This window comes from Camelus ferus, chromosome 10 (genome assembly GCF_009834535.1).
Source record: "Camelus ferus isolate YT-003-E chromosome 10, BCGSAC_Cfer_1.0, whole genome shotgun sequence".
In the NCBI taxonomy this organism is placed as follows: Eukaryota; Metazoa; Chordata; class Mammalia; order Artiodactyla; family Camelidae; genus Camelus; species Camelus ferus.
In genome coordinates, this window is record NC_045705.1 from 18,689,961 (window position 1) to 18,715,194 (window position 25,234).

The following is a 25,234-nucleotide window of genomic DNA, read 5'->3' on the forward strand; positions in this document are numbered from 1 at the left end:
AGTGAACATACATGCTTATAGTGATCAAAGTGTTCTGAATCCCACAATATGAATGTCACATTTCCTAATTACAGTCTATTTATATATATTTATATGTAAAGTCTTTCCAAGAAAAAGATTAATTGTACTTAACGATACACAGATAAAATCATCCTTTTGCTTAAAAATGTGGAAATGGGACTGGAAGAAAATATGGTTCATTTACATAAAAGGAATCTAGACTTAAGTGAAATAGAGTACATTTAATTTGAATGAGAACTCTCTCTGTTCTCTGCCTAGTATGTATTTTCTTCCTCAAACATTTCAAGAAATAAGAGGACACTTAGGCTGAGTCATTTTGAAATACATGGCCAATTTGTCTCACTTTAGCTAATTTAGTGCCTTAGTCCATTCCTTTCGGTTTACAAGTCAAGGCCAGAGTTCTGTTGGAGTACGGTGACTTCTTAACTATTCCACCCAAAAGCTATGGCTCTGTTTGAATGGCTAGGAACTTTGCAGTAGCCCATTTTCATTCTTAAGATCTTCTGGTTGTCAAACTCTAGAATGTTATCAAAAATATTAATTTTGTTTAAGGTAAATGTTAAAAGGAACCTGGTTAACTTAGGTTTCCTAATATAGTTATCATTCATCATTTAAGTCAATTAATTAACTAAATTACTTTACTCGTATATTCATGTTAAAAAATGTAAGCACAATATCTGTAAAATCTACAATAATTATAATTTTCTCTCTTTCCCTATATGAGAAAGTACACTTCCTTATGAGGCATCCTGTCCACTCCCAACTTATTAGGTGGGTGGGAAATGTGATATTCCAATGAGAAATGTCCCAGTTTCTTCCAATTTTGAAAAGCCCTTTTTGTTTGCTTTTTAGCTCTGTACTTTTGGATGCATGTTCAATCAAATTGAAGGTTCAAATTTCTTACCAGGACTATTATTTCTTTTCAAGGATATAAGCCTCCTTTCCCTTTCCTCAACATGGTTTCTGGGTTTAGATGAAAGTTCAATAAACCATATGCCATTGGGAAAAGGGGTTCATAGTCTATATGTGGGTACTTGTCCTGGATCCTCAGAGACCTCTAAGGATGTGCCTCTTCTCCTCTTTGGCCACTGGGCAACCTGCTGGCACCTGCTCACCTCCAGCTGAGGAGTAAGCTACTCTTTGTGCTCTCTGGGTTTTAACCTCTGCCCTTCCTGAACCTCTGAAGAAAAGTCTACAACTAGCACAGCTCTCAGTTTTCTTGGTGTATGCTGGGCCTGTTGGTTTCTCTGTGCTACTCCTCCACCTTTGGCTCCATGTTGGCTCTCACTACACTGCAAATCCTGAGTTTTAGACACATAATTCATCTAACCACTGGCTCAGGCTATCCAAACCACAGGTAGAAGTCAGCTATTATGTTTTCAGTTTGCTAAGTGAAAATACCTTACACGAATGAGGGCAAAATAAAAGATTAAGTTTGCTTAGTAAAAGTAAAAGTAAAAATAATTTTTTAAGTAGACTAAGTGAAAACTAAGTTTGCTACTGATAACTAAAAGAAGGGTATATTAGGCAAAAGAGAAGTAACCCCAGTTGGAACGACTGAGGTGTAAGAAGAAAGAAGAAAAATTAGGAGTAAATCTAAATTAATATTAACTACATATAACTATGTTAATATCTTGTGGAAATTTTTAAAAGATTAAAATTAAAATACATGACAATAACAGTGTATAAATTACAAATTAGAAAACTGATGTTAAAGTAATGTAATGTCCTCAACTATTTGAGAGAAGAGTAAATATATTTGTTAACTTTAGATTTTGATCATTTACATATGCAAGCTAAAATGTTCAGAGTAATAATTAAAAAAAGAATGAAAATAGAGGACACAATTTCTAATCTAGTAGGTGGTGAAAATACAAGAAAAAAATTAATCTAAAATATAAAAATGGAGAAAAATGAAACAGAGAAAAGGCAGAAAATAATCCATATATATGTCATTACAATAAGTAGAAAAGATTAAATCCCTCAGTTTAGAGATAAAGATTGTCAAAACATTTTTAAAAATTAACTATATGCTGTTACTGGAGACCCCTCAAAACAGAAGAACATACAAATATCAAAAGTAAAAGGACAGAAAGAAGATCTGCAAGGCAGATAACAACAACAAAGCTGAGGTAGTTGTATTAGTATTGACTAACTGAAAACTTTAAACTAGCACTACAAAGTCTACATAACAATAAAAGTTTCAGTTCACCACAGTGATGTAATATTTCTGAACATGTGTGTATCTAAGAACTAAATTTCAAAATATATGAAGTAAAATTTGGCAGAGCACAAGAAGAAATAGATAAATTCCATATTCATTCCATAATGAATGACTTGAGTGCATCTTTCTAATTGACAGAACAATATAATTAATTGATCACTTGCATCTAACAACTGTAAATCAAAAACTGAATAGAAATTTTTACACACATTGACCACATATTGGGGCCTTAAAATAAGTCTCAACAACAATGTCTTATACAAAGCAATACAACCTCATTAAGTTGGCCGCTGGGTAGGACTGGCCACATGTAAGTAAGCTTATTCCAGAGAGAATTTTCAACTCTGGAATGTTTCCACTGGCCTGGCTTACTGGTCCCTTCATGTTTTATGGCCCACCTAAAGCAAAAGAAAAGACAAAAGAGAATTTAGCAAGGTTAAAAAGCACTTCAAAAAATATTCATTGAGTACTCCTTATTAAGTAGGCAAAACTGAGTTTGAATTAAAAACCCAAATCTATAATTTACCGCATGTAAGAAACATAAAAGTAATTTTTAATGAAAGAATATATCTTTAAAAATCAGGAAAAAAATGGCAATGTTTTAACTGACAGTGAAATTTGAGGCAAAAGGCAAAGTAAAATAGCAGAGTCAATTTATAATAATGACACAAATAACAGTACCAACATAGAAAAAAAACAAGCAAAACTTTTTAGACATTCAAAGAGAAATCAACAGACACACAATTAGTGTGGAAGATATCATTACATCACCAACAGATGATGAACTACCAGGTAAATTTTTTTAAGTAACAAATAAGGACATAAAATATCTGACAGCTAAAACTATTAAATGTAAGTATGCCCATTTAGTTATAGACATTTTAGCTTATTAATAGAAAATGTCTTTCTCAACAATTCTTGAAACACTTGCAATATTTGCCACATACTAACAAGGTAAACCTCAATTTAGTTTTAAAATAAAAATTGAACTAACTACACTTTGTGGCAAGTGACAGAATAAAATTAGATATAAATGAAAATTTAAATTTTGCTATTTCAACCACAAGATAATTTTAAAAACACATTCTCTCTTTCAAAATACTATTACACCAGATAAGGGGAAAAATAACATGATCAAAAATTATTCAGCAAGCAATGAAAATAATAATCATGAAAACTTAAAGAATACATTTAGAATTATATTCAAAGATAAATGCATAATGTTAAATGCTTATTTATTAAGAGCTAAATAGAGAAAGGAAATTAATAAAGCATTGAACTCAGTAATTTGTTTTAAATATATCCCATGGAAAACAGATGAGAGAAAACAGTAAACATTCAAATATAAATAAATAATTAGGAAATAGAATATCAGTAGAATGGTTCAAAGAAATGCTTTTGAAATAAAAATTAAAATAGCAAGCCTTATGCAAATAAATTTAGATTTTAAAAATATACAAACCAACTAGAAAAAAATGAGCTAAATATTAAGCACAGAGAAGATTAAAAGAGTATATTATGCATATTTATGTTAATGAATGCAAAACTTCTGGTGAAAAAAATTTTTTAAAACCTTGTAGATTTGAAATAGAAAATACAGTCTTGCTCATGTAACTTCACAGAGCATTCAACAGATCATTTTTGTATTATATAAAACATCCTAAACCGTAATGATATAGAAAACTAGCTAATTCATTCCATGAATGGGAGATAAGCTTCATAATAAAGTCAGTCACTGGTAATTTAAGCAATACAACTATCTTACAATTAAAGATGTGAAATTGCTAAATCAATATTAGCCAATAAAATTTAACATTATGGCAAGAGATTAATCGCTACAGCTAAGTAATACTCAGTCTACAAATGAAATGATGGACATTTATAATGTAATAAATCACTGATTAGTGAATGAGACTAGAGAAGCAGCCCATCAGCTATAATTTTTTCTAGTGCACGTGATGGTCATCCGAGCCTGAAAGTTTCCTGAGCTTGCCTGGCCTCATCAGAACCATTTGCAGTATTCAACCCTACGTTCAAGGGCCTAGCTTTCCCTTAAACTTGCTGGAAGTTCTTTGTGCCTGGGTACTGAAGGATGGTGGTGGTAAGAAAGACGTGTTCCTTAACCAACACAGAACCTGACCTCCTGCTACCTTAGAGCAGTCAGTGATTTGATTTAAGGTCAACACTTCTGCTTGCACCTAGATCCTTATCCTCTCTCATCTTAAGACTTTGTTCCTGCCCTGAACTATCAATTTTCCTGCCCTTCTGGTCATTCCATCTGCAAGTCTGACAGCTTGGTATCTTAAAAAAATTTTTTTCTCTATACCCCACGTCCATCTCCAGTTATTGCCTTATTTCTTTCTGTTCCTTTACAGAAAATTCCTTAAAAGACTCATCTCCTCTTCTTCTCCTTCCTTTTTCTCTTAAGCTAATTCCAATCAAATTTTCATCTCTAAAACTCCAATGAAACTACCCCACCAGAATTTTAACATCACTAAAGCCAAAGGTCTTTTTAAGACATAACTGAACTAACAGCAGTGCCCAACATGATCATTCCTTCCTTCTTAAAAGACTTTCTTGATTTGAATTCATTTGACTTCCATGAAACCAGCTTATCCTGGCTTTCTCCCCAAACTGTCTGTCTCCTCTCATATACCACTGGGTGGGAAATATACCCTATGAAAACCCAGCGCCTGCCACATGAATCGAGTTTTTAGATGTCTGTTGATCTGATGCATGTAAAGCTGTTTCTATAAGGTAAAGCACAGGTTGTTGATGAAAAGATTAATCCTTTTGGTTGCACTGCCTATATAACTTCAGCCCATCAGGATGTCTTTGAAAGGAGCTGGTCAAGTTCAACTTACACTGTTAATAAACATTCACATAGAGCAAAGGCTATTCGACTGCAGAGTTCCAGCACAGCGTGGGATTTATGTAAAAGCAATAGACCTCTTAATAATTATGTTTTATAAATGAAGAGCTGACAGACCCTTAACTGTAATGGCACTAGCAGGCCAGCTATAATGACTGTACATGTGCATAACATAAATTAGAACTTTACGGCTTCAGTAAGGACTTTGGCATCTTAATTCCTAAAAGTCAGCACTAGGTGGCGACAATGATTCATGCAATGCTCGGAGAGCTTATTTTTTTTATTTAATATTTTCCCTTCTCTTCAGTATGGAGGAGAGTGTTCTGAAACAATTGGCATTTTTAATAGAAACATGATATAAAACAAAACATTTCATGTTTTGGAAAGACCTACTTGAAAGCACACACACACAAACATCTTACAAGGTAATCAAATAAGGTTCAAAGACAACTTTGTTTATTTAAAATAGTAACTTTATTCACCCTGCTTTTCCATTAAATGTAAAATTCTATTTGATATTTCATGAGTATCTACCTCCATGGATAGAAACATGACCAAAGTTAAAATATCCTCCTGGATTTATATGAAACTGAAAAATAAAAAAAAACTTAGGATCATTGCTCAACATTTCAGTTGATAGTCACCTCTTCCCTCAAAAACTAAGTCCAGAGTTGATCATATCAATTTAAGTTTGATTAATGGAGTCATGGCTCCACCAGAATGCTCAATTCAATTAATCTTATGAAGGGATGGGAAACAAAGACACCTTAGATAATGTTTTTGGAGTCCAGTGCCTTTGACAGAACTTCAGCATTGTAGCAGGCTCTGAGAAACTGTGCAGGACTGTACAGAAAGGTATTATTCTGCACTCTGGGAAATCAATAGCAAAATAAAAAGAAACCCAAATGTGTCCCAGTTGAAGAGAAATAGTCTTTCTTCATATTCTATCAAGACATAATTATATTGTTGCCAACAATGTAATGAACATAGTAATAAAATATGATACAATATATAATTTGGATATGATACAGTAAATTATAAATACTCTGGCAAATTCAAACTTAAATCAGCAGTCTCTAACAAACATGCATGTAAAAATCAGGGTCACATCCCACAACTGTCAAAGAACTCTTCAACTCTGCTTTACACCAGAACCTGTGTATTTAATTGGTCATTGTTCGATTTTTTTAAGTTTATCTAAGCCACAGATCAGACCACTTAGAATTCATCTATAATTAAAGTTGCATAGCTCCTCAGAAACCATGAAATCACATTATACAAAACAATTATATACTGTATACACTGATCTTATTAGAAATCAGTTTATAAGACTAACATTAAGTACCCCAACCCTGAAAAAAGAAAAAGATAGAAGAAATGGGCAGATTGCAAAAATGGTAGCAATAATAGTAATGACCTACTTTGATGGGATTTAATAATATTCCAACAACAAATTCCCACAGGTTTGAATTGTTTTGAAGCTTTCTAAGGGTATAGTCCTCTAGACAGGAAAGAAATCATTCAAAATCAGAAACTACACACACAAGCTAATCTTAAGCACTGTGTAAGGGTTAAAAGATTAGCTACATAACTGGAAACCTGAATCTATCAGCTATCAGTCTCTAAGCTTTTCCTCATACCACTATATCAATATTTAAGTTACATTTATTTTGCAGCTCATACTGAATATTGAAGTTAAATTTAATAGTTTATGCAAATAATTATTTTAAGATTTAAATCTTAAATATTTTTCGCTAACAGAAACAAGGCACTGAAGACTACAGTGTTATTAATTTATAAGCCAAAATTTATAAAGATCAAGTAACTTTTGCATATTAAATATTATTCTACTTTATTCCTGGGATATTTTGTAGAAACTAGTAAATACACTTGGAACTTGTTCTTCTGTTTTATATATTCCCATTTGCCCCATCTCTTTACATTATTTTGATAACTAGAAAATTACTTAAGACAAAGACTAGATTTTAATGGCAACTAAAGGCTAAGGAGAATTCAATGACCATGTTTCCATCTTGCATAACTGGGAATTTTTAAGAGTGAGAAATAATTCCAACAATTACCCTAGAAAGAACACTTGTTTCATAATAATTTCCATAATTGTATATTATACTTCTCTCAATTGAAGATCATCAATTCAGCCTTTTAACACAATCCAAAGTTATTTTTTAAAACATCAATTATAAAATACTGTGGAAACCTATAGTACATTAGTGGTAATTGCCAGGAATATGTATGTATTTAGTATAGAAAAGTAAATGGATATACAGATGAATATGAAGTCACACCTGACATCTCTTGCAAGTTTGCTTTTCAAAATAAAGTCTTTGACCTGCTCTATTTTGTTTTGTTTTTCTAGTTGGTTGAGCTTCCTGGTTATTTAGATTCTGGATACATAGAAGTAATCTATATTCAGCACTAAAAACCTATCATTATCTCCCATAGTCAGAGAGTTTCATACTTCTGTAAAGCAAAGCTCTCTTTGCAGCTACAGTAAAATCTCCATCAAGTGCACGATTTGTAAACAAACAAAAAAATTCTTCCTTCAAAATACTTGCTTATGGTGGAACCCCATGTCATCTTCAAGTTCTTGAATCTGTTTAATTTACTACCTATCTGGGCCTGATAGGTTAGCTTTGGTATTTGAGATGTTTGGGGATATCCACTACCTCAAGTTTCTGTATAGATTTTTGTCCAAATAAAGCACATTAATAACTGTCTATTGAGCACCTGCTGTCTCTCCCCTACACAATGCTAGGCACTATGGGGAATGCAAAAGAAGTTAGAGAGGATTTCTTACCTTAGGAAGACTATAGCATTTTAGGAAGAAGCAAAAATTATACACCTGGAGAGTTTCTGAAAACAATACAAGACAATATGTAATGGAGAAAAATGGCACTTTCAATAAGAGTTACAACAGGTACACCTAATGGAAAGAAAATAATACAAGCTTAATATTATAGAAAGAAATTGTTGGAGTGGAGGAAGGATGCATGAATTTTGTTTACATGGAGGATAAACAGTTTGGGATAATGAAAGGGAAGAAGAAAGATGACATTTCAAGAGATGGAGAAAAAAATACAATCTTTCGGTGTTATGTAATAGCTCCACTGTCTGATTTTCAAAGACACAGAGTTCCAGGAAGAAGAGAGCGATTCACGTCTATAGCTTTTCACTTCCCAGTCTCAGTTATGTCTAGCCAATTCTTTTCCTTAAAGCAAAGTGTTTCAACATTTAAGGCTCTTGATTGCCTCCACTTATTCATATCAAGAAGGAATAGTTATCCCCCAAATCAATTCTCCAGTAATGATAGATTTTTAGAAGGGAGCAGGGCTACCCAGTTAAAGACAAGATTTCTTGCATTGAGGTGTAGCCATACATCAAAGTTTCAGCCAATAAGCTGGGAGTGGATATGATGTGACTCACAGAGTTCACCCTTAAAACAACTGGACATGTGCCTCCTCGGTCCCTTTTTTCCATCCCTTTTCCTACTGACTGGGAGATAGCAAGAACTGGAACGGCCACTTAAGACCTAGAGGTGGAAGCCACATGATAAGAATGAAGGGCTGCCTACCAGGTCTTAGTACCCCCTATCTATAAACCATCATGCAGAGAGAAGTGAGCTTCTGTATAAGCCTGAAAGCTTTGGAGGGTCTATCAGCTTTCTAGTATACTCTCGGTCATTTCCATGACTCCAGTCTTTTACTTTTTCCTGTGCTTCCTCTGAACCTGTTGCTGCTTTCTCTGCTATCCATCTCTGAGGAACTTTTCACTACCATTGACGGCTCATCTCTTTCCTTATTCTCATGGCTGCTTTCATCAATTCCTGTCCTGTCCTTTCCTTTCTTTGATCTTCACCCACTGGTTGCCCAATGGTCACCTTCTCTGACCTCTTCAAGAAATGCTTTTAGAGACAGTGATTGATAGGTCTTCAGAAATATTGCCATGAAGAAGACAGACCCCACTTGCCTGATCTAAGGGGGTGCCGGGTGGGCTCCAAGGGCATCAAGGGATGGACTTTAGTTATCACTACATCACTATTCAGGAAGGGTCCAAAGATATTGGCACTCATGTAGAACTGGGTGGTTGCTTTTTGTAAGTATTTCCTCTTTAGGTATATTTTTCCAAACAGCTTTTAAGGTCTTCAGATTGTCTATTGTGAGTCATATTTCAGTTTTGTGTCAAACAAAGATCCCAGGAAACAGATGAGGAAAAAAGAACAAGCAGCTGAGAGGGAAAGAAAAACACAGTGAGGTTCCAATGAAAAGGACAAGAGCACTTAGCTATAGAAAAGAAAGAAAGAGGTATGAGAACACTGTTAAAAGAATAAATATTAATAGGAAGTCCACACATGTAATCAAATAACAAGGATCAATGCAGTGCATTATACAGAGGAAACTCTTAATATTAAAACACACGTGAACAATCCTACATTTGTCACAGTGTGATACTGTTAAGTAACATAAAATTCAGTGTATAAGAAATGCTGTCTATGTCTACTAGACTGTAAATTTCATGGGGACTCTGACTGTTCTGTTTCAGGGCATCCCCAGTGCCTAGAACAGCATCAGCACAGATCCTGAACTGAATAAACAGTTGTAGGATGTAGTACTAAATGGAGACCTGGGCAACCAGTGGTTCTGCCCTGGACCTCACTTTTACCCTCCTCCTGCTTCACTCAGTGGGTGAGGAGTGCATGGAGCCAAGGAATCCATGAGCCTCCTCTCCACTTCCAGACAATTCTCTGAGATCTTAGGGTTCCTTGGCTAAATAGCCCCAAACTTGCTTCCAGGGAGTGGAACAGCCTTCTCCTCAGCTCTATCCTGATTGCAAACCTCCTGCCGGCATGCAGCCCCTAGTATTGAAAGCTGGCCAAGGGACTGCTCTGCTTGGTGTGGAGCAGATATTGGACAAGGGGGCTGTCTGTATATTTTGCATGTCCATTAAGTATTAGATACAGCTAAGGCTGTGAAGAGAAGATGGGTGGGCCATGGGCATGAAGTCTCTATTTTATCATAAGATAAAAGGGTTGCTTTTATCCCAACATGCAAATGAATGTGAGGGGAAGCTTGGCTGAATAAATGGATGGCTGGATAGGTAGATGCATGGATGCATGGATAGTTACATTATGGATAAACAAATGAAAGTAATGCCCTAACATGAACTAATGAACTATACCAGGGAAAGAGAAATGAATGGGGGCACACGGGCTTTCCCAGAGATTCTGACAATAGCAAAGCCTGTCAGGTTGCACAAGGACCTCTTTAGTGCCTTTAATGATTCATCTCAACAGTCATATCGTTGTCCAGAAAAAGAGAGACTGTCATGAGATATCTTAAGGTATTTATTTAATTTTAGTCTAATAATGACACAAAATGTAACTTTTTAAGACAAAATTATTGATCAAATAAAAATTTTAAATGTGTAACCCAACACATTTTGATATAAAATAGATTCAGGCTTCAATTATAAAAAGAAAGTTCTAACGTCACATAAATAAAGCACTTTCTCTTGCCAAGACTCCACCTGGCAGCAGACCTGGCACCTAGAGGTGCACACCAGGCATTTGTCAGCAGAGCAGAGTAGTTGAGAGCAAGCAGTCTGATGCCAGACCCCTGGGATTAAATCTTGGCTTCACCTCTGACTAGCTGGGTGACCTTGGATATGTCACTCTTGGGATAACAAGACACCTACATCAGTGAGTTGTTATAAAGATTAAACATATCATTATTTGTAAAGTAACAGAACAGCGTCCACCCCATAGTCAGCACTCTGGAAAGGCTGACTTCCCAAGTTAAATGTTATGTTATTGTTAAATAACATAAATGGTGACTTTGTTACCCATGGTGTTAGCTATTCTCATTACATAACAAATTATACTGAATCTCAAAAACAGGCATGGTCTCTAAATGTCGGTCAATTTAAATTTTAGAGGCTATTCTCTAAGCTAACTACAAAGCAACTCTGGTAATAACATTGGATTTCAACTATCTCAAAATATTTCTAGTGTTTCCACAATTGACTTTGGTTAATGGAACATTAATTCAATGGGAGTTTTATAAGTCAGCAGGTGGAAAAGCTATGTTTTAACTTTTTCTTCCCTGGCTAATGAAGATGTGTTCAATGTTTCAAATATTTTAATCTATGCTAAAGTTATAGAATAATAAGAATGAACCTAATCTCCATCTGTGTAAGAATGTTTCATGTAAACCATACACCGAGAACACCAAAGCAGCGCCAAGGAGAGTTACCCAGAAACAAACATAAATGGATTGCAAAAACTGTAAAAATAGTAATAATAATAATGCTATCCACTCATCTTTTAGAATGAAATGACATGACTTATACCTGTTTTTATTTAAGAAAATTTTAGGATTTTATTATTTTCCATAGAACAGCTAAATATAAATTCTTAATCTCAAATATCCACATTAATTACATGCATGTTAATGGTGCACTAAAAGCAGTTCAAAGGATTTCTATTTTGAGGGTCTCACAAGCAGTTTCTATTTTCCCTATTATTAGTATTGCTGTTGTTTTTTCCTAAAGCATCTTTTGTTAGGAATACACTTCACAAGTTCTTTAACAGTGAGTTAAAGTTACACACCATTGAACAAAAACCTTCAAATTTTAACACTGCAACTTTAACAGGATCTGTGAAGATATTATCAGAAATGTCAGCAGCACAATGAAATTAAGTTAATCCACAATATCTACCAAACTTCATAACATTACCTCCTTTTTCACACAAGTCAGACTGATTTGAAAGATAAGCATTTGTTTGAAAATCAATGGCAACATTCTTTTGTTTCATTTTATGCAGCTTTAAAGACCTAAGGAGCCTTAGGAATTAATTGCAGGCTTCTAATAAACACAATGATGTAATGACGTATTTAACATTACTGTTTTTTGTTTGATTCCAAATAAATTGCAGATTTTTTTCTGGTGTGATACTAAAACAATTACCATTTTGCAAAAAGGATAATTAATCTGCAATTTTTTCACATTAGATCATATATCTCTAAAAAGTGCCCATGGATCTGATAGTCTTCAGCTGCTGTGTATTTATTTTTCATTTTTTCTACTGATGTACCGCCCCATCAGTGCTGACATTTAAATGAGTGAGTATTCAACACAAATGTGATCATTTGTACAGCATCCAATGCGGCCCCATACTGAGATGATTGCTTCTGGGAGCCATCCCCAGGTTCTCAAATAGGGGGAAAAAGCCAGGCAAAATTTTATCAATTTACATTTTTCTGTGATTAATTTTTATGCAAATAAGGGCCCGACCGTGCTCCCATCTCACCTGAATCATCCGGATCATCAAAGACAAATTGAGCATCACTTATTTAAAAAATAGGCTTTAAACTACTCTACAGCTGTGTTGGAAAATGCTAAGAGCAGGGCATGAACTTATCTAATATAACAGGAATAGATAAGAAAATGCTTTTATGTGCATTTTGTACACAATGCCATAAACATGGAACTTAACAAAATAAAAAATTTCCTTTGCTCTGAATATTCTCTGGTCTTTGTACATATTCAGCAATGGGAATGACAGCATATGAAGCAATATTTTCCCCATTTCTGAATGCATAATCAGAAATGTTTCCCATTAAGCAAAATATACTAACCATTACATGTCTTTGCCAACTTTCTAATGCTTCCAGATGAAAGTGTCTAATAAATAGAGTAAATATATAGAGGAAACAAAATGTCACAGAATTAAATGACAAACCTTAGTTTGTGATGGGGGTTTATATTGTCAATATGCTGCATAAGATTGACATAGCACTTTGAAGTCTACACAATCTGTTTCTAAATTCAGCAAACTTCCACGAAATTAATAGAATTATTTCTTTGCATTTGGGACCCAGTATAAATTATAAAAATCATATTGGATTTTTCTGATTAATAATATTCTTCAGATTTATGAACTGCAAATTAAGATGTTTTCCATGATATCTGGAATCAAGTTAACAGTGTGATTCATATAAATAGTCACAGCTTATAAATGCCTACCTCAGCAGTAACTTAGTTCAATTTGCTATTTTTTAGCACAAGCTATATTTTCTCATATGGTGTCTTTTAAAAGTGTGCTTAGAGCTTTATATACATGACTCAGTTATCAAAATCTTCCCAGATGTCTCTTTTCCTCTCACTCACGAAAATAATCGCCAGAGCAGAAATAAATTGTTGACAATTCTCTGAGAATGGAAACAGACCACAAGGGGTAAAAATCTGGTTATCTGAATGGGCGATATAATCGAAGGTTCAGCTAAGCTAAGGGAATTTCAACATAAACAATGCTCTTATTTCCAGGAACGGATTCTCCTTTATATACAATAGTGGAGGAATGCCAATCCTTTCCTCACTGCTGTGAGAAAAGTGCTGGACAGGAACAAGATTAGAATCTTAAAAGCTGTCCTGGGGAGCTAAATTACTGTGCAGCGTACAGGTGAGGAGGTAAAAAGAGCAAAAATAAATGGAGTTTATTCCATGGTTTTTAGAGTTTATTTCACGAAGACAGAAATAAAGATATCTAAATCCATAGTTACAGGCACTCCATGTAAGATGGCTCTCTGTGAGTGTGTGTGTGGGGGAGCATGTGTGTATGGAACTATGTCATGGGTTTCCTCTCTCCCTCACCAACAAAAATATACCACTCAACACCATATTCCACAAAAAAGATTCCTGTTTATCTTCTCACTGTCTTAGTTCAAAAATAACCTGGGAAAGACAGGTGTTCCCCCCACCCTACACACACACACACAAATCACTAATTTTAGACTGGTGAGCAGTGGATGAGGAATAGAATACCCAGATTCGTACAACTCTTGAAGCATATGCACATCCATCTAGTCTGATCTTTGGTTTCAACTAGCCAGCACAGAACATCATCTGCTGTGATTCCATAGGAAGTTGAAGCAATTCACATAGCTCATAACCTGGACATTTCATATTCTCAAGCAAAGGTGGGTGTTGAGCAACTCTCAATCCCCAAGGATTTGCAAACTTTACCCCTGACTTTACACAGCAGCTGTTTGGTTGAAAGCAGGTCAGCTGGCAACCACACGGCTGTTTTTTTTAAAGCCCAGGATAGTTGCCAGTGTAATGTGAAAACCAGCTTGTCTCTCACAGAAGTAAACTGGCACCTCCCAAATGACAGGGGGAGCTGCTTGCACATGCATTGATGGAGTACATTTGGGGACAATGGGACAAGGGACTGGAGAAGGAGAAAGTCTTTAGGGATGGTAACTCACAAACTTAGGGAAGAAATAAAGTTGGTCCTATGAGGAGCAGAGCGGGAATTCAGTGCTCCTGGAAACAGAGTCTCACAGCCCACACATTTAATCTTGGCCACCGTCTTTTTTACAGAAATCAGATGACCCCTCCTTCCATCTGAACAATCATTCCTTGGTAACCATTCCAAGGAAGGGGACACTGACTCCCTAATTTTAATGAAAAGCACAATTTTTGGATTCTGCTTCTCAAACCTTAAAACTTCAGCACAGGGAAAAAAATCACAATACATCTTGGCAATAATTGTGAATCTTATAGATCTTAGGGTAAAGAACTGTAGGAGAGTCAGAAATTAGTAAAGGAAACTTCAGTGTGTCATATTACATGTGAACACTTCTGGCAGAATGCATTCATCTCAGTTTCTGAATTTAAAAATTAAAATACCTGTAAATACACCCTAGAATGATTATCTTTTTATTATAGAAATAAGATAATCATATTGAAATATTATATTTTGTGGGTTTCTCTTTTTCCATTTATGGCATGCCTGTTTTTGCCAGTTGTTTAAAATTAAAATATAACTTACATAAAGTAAGTTGTAAACCTTAAATGTATAGTCAATGACTTTTTACACATGTAGACATCTGTATAGAAGCGCAATCTCAAACAAGAGATAGAATGTTTCTCTCACTTCACTTTATTCTTGTAAAATTGTATGGAGTATTAATGATATGGGGAAGTGAGGTTCAGACAAATTAAGAAACTTGCCAGAGATCACATAAGTGACAAGGCTAAGTTTCAAATGACCATGATCATTTGACTCCAAAGACCGCATCCTCCTCATTAAGCCACAGGATCTCTCATAAATGAGAACATGGAAAACAACATTTATAGAAATAAATTCCCAAATTGAATAAGTTACGTAAAATTAACAAACAGAACAATTTATGAAATAATTTACTAAAATTGATTTTCTAATAGACTCAAATTTCAAAGGATGGCATATTTTTACTTGCAGAGAGAAATTATTATCAGGCTCAGCCATATGGCAGAAAACTCAAATAATAGTGGATTAATATATATAATAGTTTATTTTAGATAGTAATTTATTTTTCTTTTATTCATAAATCAAGAAATTAGCAGTCTAATTGATGTGAAAGTTATTAAGTCATTAGAAATCTAGACTTTACCTTCCTTTCTCTCTGCTATTCTTGTATCTTTTCCTTGTGGTTGTCTCATGATCACACAATGGTTGCTATAGCTCTAGTCATCATGGCCATTTTCCAAGCAGCAAGAAGAAAAAGGTAAGAGTAAAAAGGTATCTGCTTAATACCTCAGTCAAAACCTTTTAAATTTGTTATCCAATAACTTCACCTAATGACTTCCACTTTTTATAGGAGGGGACACCTGTATCTGCAGTGGAGACTAGGGTATTTAGTATTTGAACTAGATACATTTCCACCTTTAATAATGAAAGAAGAGCAAAGAATGGAGTTTGGGCAGACAATCAGTAGTCTCTTTTTCAGGAAGGGAAAAAACTGATCCATTTAAGCATTCAAAATACACATAAGAATAAAAACAGCTCTGCTCATAACTGGAACTCACTGTACTGAAAAATACCATTCAAAAGAATGGTATTCTTTATGAAGTGATTACCAAAAATAACTCCTACTGTATTAAAAAAAAAGAGATGCATATATATGCATATATTTCTCTAAATATATATGTATATATATATATAATTGTATAGAGAAAATCATAAATGAAATTCAGTCATTCAAATAAACATTTCTCTTTTTTTTTTTCAAATAAGTATTTCTTGAGTGTCTATAGTACTGCTCTGAGTACTTGGGATATAGCCATGAACAGGACAGACAAGTTTACTGCTCTCAGGGAGCTTATAAACAACAAACAAATAAAGAAGGTCTGAAAATGGTAAGTGTTATGCAGAAAATTAAAATACGTTATCATGATAGAGAGTGATTGTGTAACTAATTTATGTGGGGCTATCAGGGAAGACTTCTCTTAGGAGGCTACATTTAAGCTGAGATTTGAATGGCAAGACAGAAAGAGCCATGTAAAGCTCATGGGAAGAGTATTTGGGGCCAGAGGAACAGCTGGAGCAATAGCACTAGATGGAAAAAAGCTTATTATGTTCCAGGAACAGGAGGAGAGCTAGTAGGCTGGAGCAGAGTTGGGTGGGGACAGCAGTCACAGAGGTGGGCAGGAGCCAGACTTTGTAGTGTTTGGTGGGCCAAGATAGTAAGCTGAGATTTTATTCTAAACATGATGGAGAGTGTTAAGGATGAGAGTGACATATAATGTTCATTTAAAAATGAATGACTCTGGTTGCTAATGGAGAATGGATGGTAGTGGGGCAAAAACAAGCAGAAAGAGCAGGTAGGAATCAGCTGCTATAGAACAGATGATGGCAACCAGGACTAAGAGAAATCAAAATAAATGGACAGACTCTAGATCTAGGCATGGAAATAAATGAAAGCTTCATCAGTTGAACTTGAGGATGCATGAGGTATTGAGATGGGGCTGGTGATGGAAAACGAAGTGAAGAGATGCCCAGGTGTCTGGCCTGAGGAGAGATGGAGAGGACTGGAAGAGGGGCAAGTCTGAGAAAGGAAAATAACCTCTCTAATTGGGGTATGTTCAGTCTGAGATTCCAGTTACACCTCCAAACGGAAATGTCTGTTGTATGAAATTGGATCTATGAGCCTGCAGAGGTTGGGACTGGAGATATGGATTTGGGAATCGCTGGAATCTTGATGGCATTTCAAGCCTCGGGAGCAGATGAGACCATCCACGGAGTACAGAGGTAGAAGAGAAGAGGTCAGAGGACAGAGCCCTGTGGCACTCAATGTTAAGAGCTAGAACAAAAGCAAAAAGAGCAGACAGTTAAAGAGACTGAAAAGGAGCGTTCAACGTGGTAGGAGAGAGGTCAAGAGATGAAAGTGTTTCACAAGTAGGAAGTATGAGGTTAAAGGTGTCAAATGCTTTGAAAGATCACATAAGAACAAAGAAATGTCAACTGGAAGAGCTATGTCACATGGCACAGAAAAAGCAGTTATTTTTCAATATTTAATGTGAATGAACACTGTTCCAGAATTGAGCACTCATACACTCAAAGAAACGAGAGAATCCAAACTAACCCAGGCAGCTCCAAAGCCTGCCAAGAAAGAAATTGTTGACGTGAAGGAGATGTTGTCTCAAGAGATGTTGTAAAAATACAAAGCACCATTAATATTGCTTCAGAATCTTACTGACAAAGGGCATCCCAGAGCTGGGTTGTCAACTATAGCAGAACCTATGTATGCAGTCAAATATGTGTGTGTAATGTAAGATGCCTTAGGTGTTTTATGAGAGACAAAAATAAAATCATTCTTATGTCTGTAAGATCTCATTTAAATGCATGCTTTCCAAGGAGCATAACCTAGTGTCATCACTATGCAGACTGAAGGGGGCACAGCACTTTTTGGCATCTTAAGGTATTTGTAGTGTTGAGATGCACTGGAAGATGCTCCCAGGAGCAGTGAAGCCATGTGGTCAAGGACGCACCTGTAGTACAGGTAAGATCCTTCTTTGGCGGTATATGTTCTCAACAAGGAAGCTATAGCCAAAGAGTATGAGAGACAAGAGGACTACCCATAAATATATATAAAGCACTGTGGATATGCTCAGGAATAACCAAGGAGACATAGGAAAGAAAAGCAAGAAGGGCTAAGGTGCTCCAGTTAGCAGGCGAGGCTGTTTGCCAGGAAATGTGGTCATTTGCAGTGTGACCTTATTTGTACCCGAAGCTAACAAGGTTTGAGAACATTTGGATTCCACTAATAATAAAGCACATGTATTTTTATAATACAATTCTATGTTTATTTTCTTCTTATTAACTGTATTAAGCTATTTACATAGTGGAATTGTATTTAAAGAGTTATTTAGTAAAGACATGCCACAAATAGACAGTTTCACTAACGCTAATCACACAAGTGCAGTGAAGCAAAGTTATGTTCGAGCAAGTAACATGGATGAGAACGCCTCATTCTTGTGACATTTTCCAGGCCAGCAGACTTGAAATTATGCCATTCCAAAATAATTCTGGGGTGGGAAGCTTCCTAGGATAATACAGCCACACTTAAGTGAGAGTTACGAAGAGAAGCTGATGTGAGAAAGCTGTAATATTGCTGGCATAAAAATAGGTGCTGCCAGGGAGTGCGGCAGTTGACAAATGGCTTGCGGAGGGAGGGCTGAGGGACATCCCTGGTATCCACCATGAGGAGGCCGGCCTGAAGCAGCAGGTGTGGGCTGTAATGAGAGCCCAGGACCTTCAGGGCAGACAGGAGGGAGCAGCATGAAAGGAGGAGGGAGGCATGACACCTGGGAGTAAGTGTGGCTGCAGAAAGGAACCAACACAGAGGCAAACGGGTCCAATGCAAGGTTACTGGGCTTGGTGGACACTCTCAATAAGCAAAATGTCAGGATGCTAGATGTCTGACTCTAAACACTGAATTGTATTGCTGGTGAAAATCAGTAAGGCTCTCAAGTCTAATGCGAAGGAAAAAATCAGTGGCTGCTGGGTCAGGATGGCCTGAATTAGGAAGCTTTAGATGAGATACTCATTTAGGGCCCATCATGCCACTAAGATCTGTTGTCACTCTAAACCCAACACAAACCAGGTGTACAAACCTGCACACCTGATCTCTTCTTTCTTTCTCCTCATTGTCTTGTCTTCTCCAGCTTGAAAAACAAAAAACAAACAAACAAAAAAACAGACTCTGGAGGTATCTGGTATGCATGACACCAAAAGAGGTTTATTTAGGAAATATTTTACCAATAAACACACAAGTAAATTTTTTCTAAATAAAATGGGTAGTAAATAGTATTCTCTCCGATATCCATAGCAAGCACGTTAGAAAAAGAAAACAGTTCCATATAACATTTTGGGGGAAAACTTAAACTTACTGAGAATGGAAATTAAGGATAAAACAAGAAGAGGGAAAACCATATACTTTATCTAGATGTTTATTATTCATTCAACAAGCATCACTTGGCCCCTGTTATGTGCTGTACACTGTTGTTGGGGAAACAAATATGAAAGGGATCTGGTTCCTGACTCAAGTTTTCTAAGAAAGAAATATTACACAAATGAATAAAGATACAAAATGCTCTCTCTTAAGGTTACCATATGAAAGACATAAATAAAATTATGCTTGTTTCTATAAGATCTCATTTCAATATATGTTAACTATAAAATGAGGAACATCAAGTCATTTTCTTAAATGTTCTACTATATTTTTAATTGAAACTTATCCATATGTTGAACTTAAAATCCTAAATGCCCTGAAATGGTGCCAGTCCGGCTAAAGGTTAACCCCTTGTGGTGAAGAAATAAGGACTGAAGATAAAACAAAGACCAGATGCTCAACAGGATAATCTCTCTGCAGCTAAGTAGAAGATCTGATCTGCAAAGAATCCTTTAAACCCAGGTTCACTGAGGCAGCCCTACCAAAGATGGATACCAATCCGACTTTTCAGACTCAAGTTGTTCAAGACAGGTCTCCAAAGCAGGCTGCAGCATGCTTGGAGAAAGAAAGCCCTCTTATTACCCAGTTACAATTGATGCCTCCTTGGCCTGGCCCTTGTTCCCATCACCATGGTGATTTGCTGAGTCATACCTCAAGCAGACCTCGGGGTACACTGTCAGATGCATGGGGAGGCTATGATGGTACTGAGAGACACAAAGCTGAAGAAAGACTGACATTTTTCATCACAAAGAAGACTGAAAAACCAAAAAATCCGAAAGTTGGACATTTGGTTCCAGGTATTTTGCAATACAGTGTGTAATATTTCAGGGAAAGTTACTAGTTCCTGATTGTCAATATTAAATATTAGTCTTGATATAAAGACTCTGAAATAAAATTAGAGAAAATTTATTTTTATGTGTTATATTCTAGGAAGACAACCACTGAATTTCATCCCACAGTATAATGCACAAATCATGGTGAACTCAACTCAGTTTCCAGATTCTAAAGTAGCTAAGTTAATTTTGATTTTTCAGCCACAGAGTAGGTTTAACTTTTCTGAATACTAACTAAGCTTTAATTAAAAATTAAAATGGAATCCCATGTAAAGAAATTACATAAAATTACTTTTCCAAAATACACTGAATTCTTCCAAACATTTCAGGAAGAAATAATACTATGAATGCCTTACAATCTTTTCCAGAATGTAGAAAAGAATATTTCCTAGCTCACTTTATGAGGCCAACATTATCCTAATACCAAACTCAAACAAAAATCTATCCAAAAGAGAAACTATAGACCATTATTCCCCATGGTCATAGGGGCAGAAATTCCTCAACAGAATATTATCAAATCAGATCCAGCAAAATTAAAAAAGGATGAAACAGCACATAACCAAGTGAAATTCATCATAGGAATTCAAGACCTGTTCACCATTTGAAAACCAGTCAATGTAATTTGCCATATTAACTAAAAAAGAAATATATGATCCTCCCTATAGATGCAGAAAAAAATTCAACAAAATTCTAAATGCCTTCATGATAAAAATTCATAGCAAAGCTGGAACAGAAGGAAATGTCTTTACCCTAATAAGGTCATCTACAAAAAAATCTGCTGTTAATATCATACTCAATAGTAAGAGACTGAATAATTTCCCCCTAAAATCAATATTAAGGCAAAAATCTCTTACTGTTCCTATTCAGCAAAGTACTGAAAGTCCCAGTCAGTGCACTGAGAGGGGGAAGAAGAAATAAAAGGCATACAAATTGGAAAAGAATAAATAAAATAGTCTTGATTCATAGGTAACATGATTGTCTATGTAGAAAACCCCAAAGAATCAACATCAAAGCTCCTAGAATAAGAGAGTTTAACAGTTGTAGGACAAAGATCAATGTATGAAAATCAACCACATTCCTATACACCAGCAATTAACAACTGGGATTTGAAATTAAATTTTAAAATGACACATCTTCAATTACATAAAATATTCATATAAAATATTCATGTATAAATCTTTTATAAATGTGTACAGTATCTGTATGTTGAGAGTTACAAAACACTGATAAAAAAATCAAATGTATAAATAAATGGAGCGATACACCATATTCATAAAGTTAAAAACAATATTTTTAAGATGTTAAATGTCAATTTTTACAATTTGAGTTACAGATTAATGTAATCCAAATAAAAATCACAGCAAGCTTTTCTGTAGATTTTGATAAGCTCATTCTGAAACTTCTATGAAAAGTCAAGGGAACTAGGATATCCAAAACAATTCTGAAAAAGAACAATGTTGGAGGACACACACTACCCAATTTCAAAGTCTTACTATAGCACTATATAAGCAACATAATATGATACTAATGAAAAGACAGAAATATGAATCAATGAAACAGAATAGAGAGACCAAAAATAATCCCACACAAACATTGTCAACTGAGTTTTGACACAGGTAGAAAGGCAATTCAATGAAGAAAGCATAATCTTTCAACAAATGGTGCTGGAATAACTGGGCTTCTATATGAAGCAAAACAAAACAAAAAGGACCTTAATTAATACATCACACCTAATAAAAAAATTAACTCAAACTGGATCATAGACCAAAGGTGAAATGTAAAACTCTTAAAGTATCTAGGGGAAAAAAAAGGAATTGGCCATAAGTTTTTAGATACATCACCAAAGGCACATCCCATAAAAGAAAAAAATTACATGTTAGATGTTAACAAATTTTAACACATTTGCTGTGTGAAAACACTGTCGAGAAAATGAGAAGTGAAGACACAAATCTGGAGAAAATATTTGTAAATCATAAATTTGGTAAAGTCCTTGTACATAGACTATATACAGTCTCTCTCTCTCTCAATATATATATATATATATATATATCTTAAAACTCAACCATAAGAAAAGAAACAACCCAGTTTTTAAAGGACAAATGATCTGAACAGATACCTCACCCACAGAAGACATGTAGATGGCAGAGAAGCACAGGAAACATGGCATAACACCATTAATCATTAAGGAAATACAAATTAAAACCCTAATGAAATACCATTACACACTTACTAGAATGGCTTAATCAGAACAGAGCAGAACAAACAAACAAAAAGCCATTGCAATGCCAAGTGCTGGCGGGGATTAAGAGCAACAGGAACACTCTTTGATTTTTGATGGGAATGCAAAATGGTATAGCTACTCTGGAAAACAGTCTGGCAAATATTTATAAATACACACTTAACATATGACCCAACAATCACACTGCTAGGTACTTTCCCAAGTGAATAGAAAATTTATGTTCACACAAAAATGTGTATGGAAATGTGTATAGTAGTTTTATTCATAATCACCAAAACCTAGAAACAACCAAGATGTCTTTCAACAGGTGATTACATACATTCTGGTATATCCATACAAAGAAATGCTACTTAGCAATATGAAGGAACAAATTTTTTAACTGAAGTATAGTTGATTTATGATGCTGTGTTAGTTTCTGTTGTATAGCAAAGTGATTCAGTTATTTATATATATTTTTATATATTATTTTCACATCCTTTTCCATTATAGTTTATTATACGATATTGAATATAGTTCCCTGTGCTATACAGTAAGACCTTGTTGTTCATCTATTTTACATGTAGTAGTTTGTTTCTGCTAATCCCAAACTCCTACTTTACCCCTTCCCAACCAACTTTCCCCTTTAGGTAATCAACCACAAGTTTGTTTTCTGTCTGTGAGTCTCTTCTTTTTTTGTAAATAAATTCATTTACATCATGTTTTAGATTCCACATATAAGTGATATCATAAGGTGCTTGCCTTTCTCTTTCTGACTTACTTCACTTAGCATGATAATGTCTAGATCCATTTATGTTGCTGCAAATGGCATTATTTCATTTCTTTTTTATGGCTGAGTAGTATTCCATTGTACATCTTTATTCAGTCATCTGTCGATGGACATTTAGGTTGCTTCCATGTCTTGGCTATTCTAAGCAGTGCTGCTATGAACATTGGGGTGTATGTATCTTTTTTTTCTCCAAATACGTGCCCAGGAGTGAGATTGCTGGATTATAAGGCAATTCTATTTTTAGTATTTTAAGGAAACTCCGTACTATTCTCCATAGTGGCTGCACTAATTTACATTCCCACCAACAGTGTAGAAGGGTTCCCTTTTGTCCACACTCTCCATTTATTTGTAGATTTTTGAATATTGGCCATTCTGACCAGTGTGAGGTGATACCTCATTGCAGTTTTGACTTGCATTTCTCTAATAATTAGCGGTATTGATCATCTTTTCATGTGCCTATTGACTATCTGTATGTCTTCTTTGGAGAAATGTTTATTTTGGTCTTCTGCCCATTTTGATTGGTTTTTTGTTGTTGTTATTGAGTTGTATGAGCTGTTTGTATATTTTGGAAATTAAGCCCTTGTGTGATGCATTGTTCGCAAATATTTTCTCCCATTCCATAGATTGTCTTTTCATTTTGTTTATGGTTTCCTTTGCTGTGCAAAATCTTGTAAGTCTGATTACACCCCATTTGTTTATTTTTGCTTTTATTTCTATTGCCTTGGAAGACTGACCTAAGAAAACACTGCTACAGTTTATGTCAGAGAATGCTTTGCCTATGTTCTCTTCTAGGAGTTTTATGTTTTATGGTGTCATGTCTTAAGTCTTTAAGCCATTTTCAGTTTATTTTATGTATGCTGTGAGGGTGTGTTCTAACCACTTTGATTTACATGTGGCTATAAAGGAACAAACTGTTGATACATGAAGCAACATGGGTGAATCTTTAATGCATTTTGCTACGTGAAAAAAAAGCCAAACCTAAAAGGCTATCTATTCTATGATTGCATTTATATGACATTATGGAAAAGGCAAAGCTGTTAGAACAGAAAAGTGATTGGTAGTTGCCTGGGAATGAGGTTGAGGGGAGGGATTGATTACTAATGATTACTATTTGATTCTTAATGGTACTGTGGTGGTGAGTACATGATTCTATGCATTTGTCAAAACCCATAAAACTTACACCAGAAAGAATCACTTTTTGCAAATTAAAAAACAAAACAGACAAAATGAAACCAACCAGGGTTTGGGAGGAATCAGGATGTAATACAGACTAAAGTAACTCAACCTAACCATATTACAAATGTAACCTCACTGAAGGGGTGGGGAAGAAAGTAACTGACCTAAAGAACTGTGGGAAACAAGTGTTTGTCTAGATATTGGAAGGCTAATGACAAAACGAAATGCACACAAACGCTGCACTCTACTTATTAAATTCATTTCACATAGTAAAATTTATCAATCCTAACACTCTTACATGTATATTAAAGTTGAACAAATGAGAAAATATATTATACATGATAGGAACCAGGTTTCTTACTGTCAAAGAAAAAAGTTTCAAACAACCAAGATGGGAATGTTAGAATGAACCCTGTAGTGTTGGATCAGAATCAAACAGAACATTATAAACTCATGTTTATTTTACCATATATATAGATACATAGATATAGGAATAAATATAAATGCATATGTTTACAAAGATAGTATATATACATATATTTCCTGTGGCTGTCTGCTGAGAGGGCCTAGGGAAAATACAACCCAAAAGCAATAAGCACACTTAGCACCCAGACCTTGGTTTCTAAACAGCTTTCTCCCAAAAAAATAGCTGAGTCTTGGTTGAGGCAGGGGACACACAAGATGATCCTGGAGCATCTTGTACTGTCAGAAAGTAAGAAAGAGTTCAGAAGGAGGGGGGATAAAAAGTATGGTATATGTCAAAAGAACACAGGGGGCAAACTGAAAGAGTTCACAATGGCTAACATGAA

General features: G+C 35.2%; 1 protein-coding gene across 1 annotated transcript in view; it reads right to left on the reverse strand.

The window, feature by feature from the left end:
- Positions 1-25,234, reverse strand: part of DCDC1 (doublecortin domain containing 1) — a 381,196-nt gene that overhangs the window by 59,605 nt on the left and 296,357 nt on the right. The window contains exon 21 of the mRNA XM_032488403.1: positions 2,520-2,643. Within this exon, the coding sequence (XP_032344294.1) occupies positions 2,520-2,643 (124 nt within the window). The remainder of the gene's footprint in view (positions 1-2,519; positions 2,644-25,234) is intronic.